Source organism: Alosa pseudoharengus, unplaced genomic scaffold (assembly GCF_046254945.1).
Source record: "Alosa pseudoharengus isolate Yale_2024_CS ecotype anadromous, Long Island Sound unplaced genomic scaffold, YU_APseudo_1.1 YU_APseudo_1.1_scf_22, whole genome shotgun sequence".
NCBI lineage: Eukaryota > Metazoa > Chordata > Actinopteri > Clupeiformes > Clupeidae > Alosa > Alosa pseudoharengus.
In genome coordinates, this window is record NW_027468680.1 from 28,929,111 (window position 1) to 28,938,946 (window position 9,836).

The window sequence follows — 9,836 nt, forward strand, 5'->3', positions numbered from 1 at the left end:
GTTGCCATGGTGATCTTACACACATTGGCATGCTGACACACACACAAACACACACGAACAAACACACAACTACACTATGTAAATCCTGCTATTCCTGAGGACTGAATATTAATTTCAGTAGGCGGACAATATTAGTTAATCACAGTTTAGATTGTTCAAGACTGGCTGTACGTCCCATATCAACTCCCACCTCCTGTGTGCTAAACTGCTGTGAATAAATGCCTTCATGTGTACACACTGTACACTCGTTCCGCCAGGGCTAGGTTGAGTATTCTTTGGCCTGAAATCACAAAGGCCATTGTGATTCTTCAAAAAAGGTTTTGCAAGGCAGCTATTGTTAAAACAGGATGGAGAGGCAATTGGACAACCCCATTAACCCACAGTGGCTATGCACCAGGAATCCCTCACCACCTCAGAAAAGGTACACAAAAGTAATGATGGAATAACAGAGTGGTTAAGAAAGGTCTGTCACTAAAAGTGTTTCTTTATTGTACCGTGACAATGAACATTTGATATGGGGTAAAATAAATATGACACAAAAAAAATTGCGAAAATTGTGTCCGCACAGTTCATGAAAGTAGGCCAAAACAAATGTGAATCTGATGGTGGGTGTTTGTGTAGGAGAGAGCACCCTTTCCTAGTGTACATTTTCCACAGGAAATGATGCAGTCCCGAAACACCTTATGTCATGTTTTGTTCTATATTCGAACACAACTAATGCCTATATTCAGTTCCATTGAGCCAGCACTAATCCACTTTATCCAAATCATATATACACACAGTGTGTATGTGCATCAACCAAGCCTCCTAATACAAAAATAGAAAACACAAGAGAAACTGTATAACAAAAAGGTGCTGTAAAGTGATTCATTTAAATCATATCAAGCTTTTTATGGAGGAAATAAAAGCAAAATAAAATATTACAGTATTAAATACTCCATGCTTAATAAAAAACAGCAGCAATGCCAGCAACATCTCTCAACACGAATGTAGTGTAATCTGCTTTGTTGTAAGCGTCCAAAGCCTGCATGCAAGCTGGAGCCCTGCTGCCCTAGACTGCAGTCTAAGAGTTTCCATCAATACATCAAACCTGACACAAACACACTGACCAAATGTAAAGTAACACAGCAGGCATCTGTGGACCAGCATGCATGTAATAAAAAGTCCATAATACATAATGCCTATGGAAAGTACCACAGTGCAAGCCATTCATAGAATGTCTACAATTTTGTTATTAAACTACATATGAAGCATTAGTCACTAGACTATTGCAAATGCTAGCTGGGCTACTACTGTAGTACACAGATGGTCAACAGTGGTCCTGTAAGGCTAAATGATTCAATACCTTTAATCTCCTCTCTAAGGTATTGACCCTTTATGATGACCACATTACGTTAGCTCTACACATCGATCAAAGGAACCTTCATTGCTTCATTGCTAACAAAATCTGTAGTAGTTGATTAACACAACGGTATTAGGGGATGACTAAAGCTACCAATATGTTCCATTCAATATACAGTCTCAAGGATATAAAATACTTGATGTTACAAACATGAAAATGTTACAAAAATAAATGCTACCATTTATAGAGTGGAAATGTCACCATGCCACTAAAGCACAGTCATATTTGCATGTCTAATGAACTGAGGCCCACTGTAGTAGTTTGTTGTAGATATGCCCATGGCAGTTCAGGGCACTGTGAGAGTGTGCCAGTCAGATACCACCTTCTCAGGGTGGGCGATGGTGTCCCTCCACTGCTCCACTGCTACAGGAGAAGGGCTGCCAAATCCCAGATGCACCTGTGGAGAGTCAAGGTATTTAGCACTCTCTCGTAACAAGAGCCGCATTTTCTTTTTTATCCAAAACATGCAAAGTTTATTTGCTGAGACTACCTTCAGGGTCTACATAGTGTATTTAAGAGTTCCACCGAGAGCCTTTCAGAACTTTTTCCTTGAAGAAAAGGTATATAAGTAACAGCTATCCAGTAAGTAACTATGGATTTTTGAGGGGGGTTTTATTCAAAATGTTGCCCTTTTTGACATCATGAAGGAAAAGAAGATTGGAATGGCTCATTCTTGTCTCACTGAATCACGTTTCCAGACCTAGGCAGCCCATAAACAATGACTGGGTTTTGTTATTTCAGTATTCAGTTTGCATTAGTATCGATAGTTACCTTCGATACAAGCAAAATCTTCATCATATGTGACCTTTAACATAGCATGCTACAGAAAGGTGGGTACTGTCACAGCAGATGCTTACATAAATATGACTATTGATCACTACGCGTGCTAGTTGCTCATACCTCTCCTAGAAAGTGTCTGCGCCTGACCGATGTGCGGCTGTAGAGTTTTGAGCAGATATGAAAGGAGGAGTTCTGCACGGCTAGAGGGAAGTGAAGGGTCTCCCCCCACTGCACCTGTCCCCCAGACATCTTCAGTGCCCGCGTCTTCCTCTTGGTCACCAGGAGGTCCGGTGAGTGCATCTCTGCCTTGACAAAGAAACCTGGTCCCAGAACCAGACAAAAACAACAGCTTCATTATGGATGCACATGCTTGACAAAGTATCAACAAATAGCTCCATTATCATAATAGCATTGTGTGTGTGTGTGTGTGTGTGTATATTATGATGGAATTATTATAATGATGCTATCATTAAGGCAGTGACAGATGCCTTGTAAACATGAGGCAAACTTCCCCTCACATGCAAGCAGTCTGACTCGTGATTGTGTTGTGCAATTCCAGGACGGGACTCACTCTGGGTGAGGGGAGAGGAGGAAGAGGGCAGATTCTGGGCGCACAGCACCTGCAGCTGCATGCGGCCGTTGACCGGCTGGAAGCAGGCGGCCAGATGCAGCTCGGCGTGACACGTCTGAGAAGAGAGACAATAAAGATGGAGGGTCACACTCAGGGACATGAACGGTCAAAATAGCCTACTATGGACAGCACTACACAAAATGCATGGCTAGTGCTGGTAGTAAACTCCACAGGGTCCACAGGATGTGGTTCCAGGAAGTTGTCCATTAGAATTCAAAACACTTTTCAATCTGAGAGAGCTGTTAAGCTGCCAGAAACGAGACTCTTGACACATCCTTGATAAACAGTTGAGATAAACTTAATGCACTCACAAGTATATTATTTCCTCCAATAGTCTGGTTTCAAATAGACCCACTAATCAAATATACAGACTAATAATGAATGCAAACCCAAAGTCAGTGGTTGCGGAGCAAACTCAGACTAATGGACTTCCAGTGACGCTGTGTGTTTATGCCACCATAAGCGGAGGTAGGGGCAGGTGAGACAGACAAAGCCTCCTGAGGATAACAGGGTGATCATTCACCCTCCAATTTCAGAGCGGCTGTTAGAGACTGCTACCTATTACACCGCAATTTTGACTCAAGACTCTTGATGATCAACCAAATCTCTCGCTAAATGAATAGTCTGACCTACTTTTGGTTTTCCACCATTTGGGGGCGTGTGTAATGTGTAAAGTTGAGGAGAGGGGGTGTATTTGTCACTATTTATCCTATTTATCCACTATTTATCCTCCATTTTCTTTTTAGCTGTATGAGGTCAACACAGATGTTGTAGTGTTGGAGCTTCCTTGTGGGAAAATACCACAGTAAATGGCACCTGGTGTGAGCAATATTAATGCAACCTGTTCCAAGACAAACAGGAGGTTTATGAGGACTTTTTTAAAGCATAATGTGCCCATAAATCAAATAACCTTCCTGCAAGTTGCTTATCACAGAATGGGTAATTCTGTCGTAGTAGTCCCATAAGGAAATAAGATGTACTGTATCAGAAATGAAGTGCTGCAATATAAAATATTGATTTTATATGCAGGGTATTTATAAACCATAATACACATATATCACTTAAAAATATTTGATATACAGTACAATGCACACATTGCAATATATGGGTTGTTATTGCATTGTAACTAGTACCCTTTACTAGTCATCTATATTGACACACCAGAACTCACATCACACTCTCAGCATTTCACAGTACATCAGTCAAGTACATATCAGGAAGGAAGGAAAGATAACATTTTCCAACCTCCACCACATGCTGGAAAACCAAATGCCTTCACAGGAAGTGAATCAGGCTAAACTGATGTTGAATTAGCATGTTAATGGCCAAACCAAGGGCATGAGTGACCCTTCCCTTTGCTGCAGACATTCACCCTAATGTATACTGTTACTAAGCAGCTAAAGCCCACCAGTAGAGCTCATTGACCTAGCCACCAGCGGGGAGGGAAAGCAGGAGAGTGTGACATTACTCTGACTGAACCGCGCTAATGTCCCGATGCACCTCTAACTGCCATGTGCTCATGTGTGAGTCCCATTATCCAAGAGGGGCCCTTTGGGGAAATCATATCACCATTTTGGGTTTTAGATTAGAGCAATTTTAAACTGAAAGAATTCTAACTGTAGAAAGCTGTAGAAAGCGGAGAAAGCTTTTAGACTACATGGGCAAAACTCAGCCAGCCACTCAGTTGAGGCTGAGTTGTGCAGTAATGGTCGGTGTGTCTCGGCGGTGCTTTCTCCGTGACCTGAATCACTCAGTCCAATAGATCTGATTTCAAATACCACAGACTCACCCGGGACTTGGAGGGAGGCCTGAGCTCCAGCCAGTGCTGGGTCTCCTCTGGGCTCAGCTGCCTCAGAGAGAGGACGCACTCCGCCAGGGTACGCTTGCGTGGCGTGTGCATCTGCAGACGCAACACCAGCGCAGAGCTACGCAGCTGCTGCAGTGGCAGGGCAAAGACAAAGGTCTCCATAAACAAAGCATCCTGGGAAGAGAGGAGGAGAAGGCAAAAGATATAATCAAAACAACTACAGACCTTTATAACCATCATTGACCATCCACTTGGACCAGTAACACACAGAATGTGCCAAGAGGCTACCTCTAAAGGAAACAACAAAACATGGCAGAATGTACCACAGTATCCATATTAAAAACAGCAAAAGTGAAAGCAGACCCAATCTTCCTTTGATTCGCTGCTTTAGTAGGTTAGTAGTAGCAGCACAATGCAGTCTTAAAATAAGTTACATAAACAGCGATATTCGACTTGTGTCTTTACACATGTGCTTATCTTGACATTCAGTCAGATTGCAGTTTCATATATTTGCATTTGAATGTGCGTAGTTAATGGTACAGGATAATTATAAGACTAATCAAATATGAGTGACAAAGGCAAGGAGTGCCCAACACACTTTGAGCAGTACACTTTAAGCTACTAAAAAGTTAATTATATATAAAATAAATTATACAGGAATATGTTGTTATTATCTTCTGCCTAAAATGAGTATTTGATGTTCTTTCCCACTAGCTCAATGGTTATTCCTGAGAAAAGCACACCTGTAGCACCTACTATATTTGGGACAAAACAGATCAAGCCTGATTTATGATTAACAACATGCGTCTGGGGGTTAGATGATTTCCCACTTACCGGACCTCCTTCTTTAAGGGTGCTCTTAAACTGCACTGGCTTGTCCATGGTGATGACACCCTTAATCCCAACCCTGTGCTCAGAGCTCTCCACTGGGATGTCCTTACACTGACAACATACACAAAAAAGGCATAGCAAAATGACACCACAAAGAACCATGCAATTGTAGTAAGCAGAGCAAATAACAACAAATTATCTGAAGCTATAGCAAACCTCCCAAAGATCAGAATATAATTTCTGGGAATGTCAGTTTTGTAAGCAGGAACTCTTATATTTCTGTAGGCCTACTGTAGTGATTACACTGAAAGTGCATTGTACCAGAAACCTCTCTCACACAAAGGCTGTCTGATAAAACTACACAAGAAGAGAAAACTATAATACATTTATCAGAATAGTTTGTTTGAGGGGATGTTATTAGTGGTTTTGGAGGCAGGAACTCTGTACATATTTCTGTACAGTAGTAATTATACTGAAAGTGCACTGTACCAGAAACCTCTCACAACAGAATGCCTGTCTGATAAGACTACACAAGAAAAGAAAACTACAACACAGAGTCTCTAGGAGGAGAGGGCAGGACACAGAGAACACAACTGATCAGAGATGTCATGCAGGTCCAAGACCCAGATTCCTGGAGACAGAGGCTCCATTGAGGGCGTGAGGGAGAGGGACACAAAGGAGCGTTTCACTGGGCAACACAGCCACTCGAGCTGGACTGTAATCCTACCTGGACCAGGGTGATCCACACCTGCTCCAGGGCCTCTTTGTAGCTCAGCTTGACACACAGCTTGCCCAGTTCCTTCTCATCTCCAGATAAGGTGATGGACTCTGCAGAAAAATGTATAGCAACATCAGTAGGATAACATGTATGGGGTGTTGTATATGTCTGCAAGAGTGCAAGCATGTGTGTGTGTGAGTGCTCCTGCATGTGTGTGTGTGTGTGAGTGTGCCTATTCCTGCATTGCATGTATTCAAGTATGGAAACCAGAAATTCACACAAGGGCTATATTTAATTATAGACGAGATGTGTTTAGACTTTTAGGAATAGCAAATGAAACCAACGTATCTATAATGTAGGTGCGGCTCTGCAGAGAATAAACTGTGAATTTATGCGCAATCTGTCACCATTTATCTACACTGATGCCACTGTATGACTTGGGAAAAGCATCCTCTGTAAATTTCTGAATGCGGCGCATGCTTTCTCTGAGTGTGTGTGTGTGTGTGTGTGTGTGTGTGTGTGTGTGTGTGTGTGTGTGTGTGTGTGTGTGTGTGTGCATGAAAGCACCACATGTTTCTGCACTAATTAAATGAATAAACAAACTAATAAATGAATAATGACAACCAAAAAACAAATGATCCTAGTAGAAATGTGTGGGAATTTTGTGGCCTTTGTAGCTATGTGGCGTCTGGAGTGAATATGTTGTTTGTGGGTATTGGACATGAGTGGGTTACCTAGGCTGCGGCTGCTTCCAAAGGAATCTCTCACAGAGGATGCACTGCTCGGGACACTGGACACTGAGTCATATCTCTGCCAACGGAAAACACATTTAGTTTGGACATTTACACACAGCAAAGTGTTTCAAGAGGAAAAACACACAGGAAATCCAGCCCTAGATGCAGTGAATCGCAGAGAAAGACGGTATAATAGTTGAGCCACATAAGGAGCCAACTATGTTGTGGCCTTTCCGGAGGCCATTAAGGTGTTTTCATCACACTGACGTATGTCTTTGAATGGGATATTGTTTGTGTTATCATGCATGTGGGAGAGGCAGCCAATACCGTGCCTATCAAATATTACCCATAATTAATGGCGAATTGGTGACGAGCTAACTCAATAATCTTTACATAACAGCACACAAAGGGACCTCACCTGGAGACGCCCAAACACTCACTTTGTACAAACTCTTTACTTAACATCTCACTGATTTAGAACTGCTTCATCGAACATGTTGCTGCCTCTAAAAATACAGGTGTGCAATTATCTAATGGGGAAAGCGTGACCATATCCTGTAAACACACTCATTTTCTGACACGGCTTTTAAGAAACGGAAGGAGGAAATGTTGAACTAACCACAGATTAAGTGTCAGTGTTTTCCAGTCAGCGTTGTGTCAGTATGTGTTCAATGGGTCAGCAGAAACATGACGGAGAACTCACCTGAATATAACTGTGTGGGTGATTAGGACTGGACAGGTCAAACATGGAGCTGCTCAACCTCTTTCTCAGGTCTCGGGCTGGAAGACAGACAAAACAGTGAGGCTTTGGCCTCAAAAACATGATCCTAGAAATGGAAAACATTTCAATGTTCTTTATCCTGTTCCAACCTATGCATAAAGGGATTTTATGGAGAATAATTCCTGTGCCGCAAATTATTCTCTTTTTACTTTTATTTTTCAAATTATTCTCTTTTACTTTTATTTTTCAAATTATTCTCTTTTTTCATTTTCACTATTGGCAGTTTGGTACTATGGTCCATGCAGTAGTGGGTCTGAATGCCTGCCCCTGGGGAATGTGACTTACATGGATATGTGGTCAAGAAAAAAAGCAAAAAAAAAAGCAGAATGGTTGAAGTATGAGGTCAAAATGGTTAAGTGATTAAATAACAATAGCAAATATTCCTGGAATGCCTCTTTGTCATGGTGGGATAGCCGAGTGTGGTCATGCCTTTGCCCATGTGTTTGTCCTGGAATCTGTGCACCCCAATATCTTTTGTCAAAATGCAAAAACAAGTATGAAGAGAAATTAAAATCTATTGGTGAAATTGTTCACTGGGAAGAATGCAATTATTATTCTTGCCTACAATGAGTAGTGAACAGTGGACCAAACACAATATGAAAACAAATATTCTCTAGTTTGATTTTACGATATAGCAATAACATATCTTTCCACTTCCAACCATTACAGATATCTAATCTAAATACTGAGTGGAAACTACCAAAGCCACTTAAATCCTCTCATCTGTTTAGATCCTAAGTATGATAGAGGTTTTGTGGTAAAGAGCCTAATTAGCAGCGTGGAGATTATACTTTCTATTTTCACTGTAAAAAAAAACTGACCAAGACAAGTTCAGCAGGTCAGTAGTCTGGATGCAGTCTTGAGGAGACTGGTGCTGTTACCTGAGGTTGGACTACTGCCTTTAGTTTCAAAGGCAGGCCGACAGACAGGGCCAGGTGAGTTGTGATCAACCATGTGGCCAGAGTGATTTGTTGGGTCGAGGTCGTAGGCTGTGTTACTCTTCCCCAAGAGCTCAGCTTTCCTCTCCACATAAGCACTCCTGGCTGAGCCTGACGTGAACAGAGGGATACCACAGCATGGGTATTTTTGCTACACTTTGTATTCCCTTGGCATCAGACACCCATGCATTCAGAGTGAAAATGAAATCAATGTATTCAAATTAGAGAAACAACAGATAGACTCCAGAAGCTTATGGACAGCTGACAGGCTATAGGCAAAAAATACAACGAATTGTTGTAGTAGAGAGAACAATACGTACTCAGTTGTCCCGTCTGATAACTGGCATAGCGGGTGCTTTGGGGTTGGATGTACGATGGCTTGAAAGTGGGCAGCACAAAGGGCACCTCTTTACCATCCGGTGGAAGTTTTGACATGAGATAGTCCTCGGATACCCCAATGCCTTTCTTAACATCTTCCCGAACAACTACTGGGCTTGGGTTCACAACTTTGGAATTAAATAAATGTATTAGGCTACATGAAACATAGCAGGCTAACAGAAATCAGAAGCGTAAAACTTTTGTTTTTCAACAGCGCACAAACCTTGAGGTTCAGCTTCCTTCTCTTTGGGTCGGAAGAAGTTGCAACAATTTTTTATGCATTCCGTTGCCATGATAGATAAATGCAGTGTCTAGAGTGAAAAAGTTTCAACAATATCTTAGCCTATTATTAAACCCAATATGATGATGATAAAGTAATCAATGTACATACCGATTAATTGATTCTTTAATTTATTTTCCAACTGCTATTATTTATAGCCTATTGAAACTCCATTGCCAATACAATAAGGACATAGAATGAAATATGAGCCGTAGCATAAATACCTGCCCTGCCGCCTCCGCCGCAGTTAACAGTGAAAGCAGGTGGAATTCAGAGCCACCTTTGAAGAGTCCATTACATTGAATAACTTTTGACTGCGAGCACTGGGTCACTGCGCCCGCCGATTTACTACTGGCTGCCGAGGCACTTTTGTCAACATAAACGTCATATGCCCAAATGAGGGCGTGTTTATGGTCCCTCAGGAAATATAGACTCCCCACTTAAATGTTTTAGAATATAGCCTAGAATACACAGAACATAGTGTATTTCTATGTTTTAAGATAAATTATTACAAGATCGTGCAATTCGCTCAAATCTTATAAAATGTAAGCTACTC

The 9,836-nt window shown here is 41.6% G+C and overlaps 1 protein-coding gene across 2 annotated transcripts; it reads right to left on the reverse strand.

Moving 5' to 3' along the window:
• Positions 1-466: 466 nt before the first annotated feature.
• On the reverse strand, positions 467-9,589 carry tc2n (tandem C2 domains, nuclear). 2 transcript variants are annotated; one of them, XM_076299619.1, is made up of 12 exons: positions 9,505-9,589; positions 9,224-9,311; positions 8,943-9,128; positions 8,566-8,733; positions 7,607-7,683; positions 6,904-6,979; positions 6,179-6,279; positions 5,455-5,562; positions 4,603-4,794; positions 2,754-2,868; positions 2,303-2,502; positions 467-1,799 (listed from the first exon to the last, which is right to left on the reverse strand). In XM_076299619.1, the coding sequence occupies exons 2-12, from the start codon at positions 9,291-9,293 to the stop codon at positions 1,689-1,691; spliced, it is 1,404 nt and encodes a 467-aa protein (XP_076155734.1). In that variant the 5' UTR covers positions 9,294-9,311; positions 9,505-9,589; the 3' UTR covers positions 467-1,688. The 2 variants fall into 2 exon arrangements, with proteins under 2 accessions (XP_076155734.1, XP_076155733.1); XM_076299618.1 differs by lacking the exon at positions 9,505-9,589 and having other exon boundaries at positions 9,224-9,437.
• Positions 9,590-9,836: the final 247 nt, after the last annotated feature.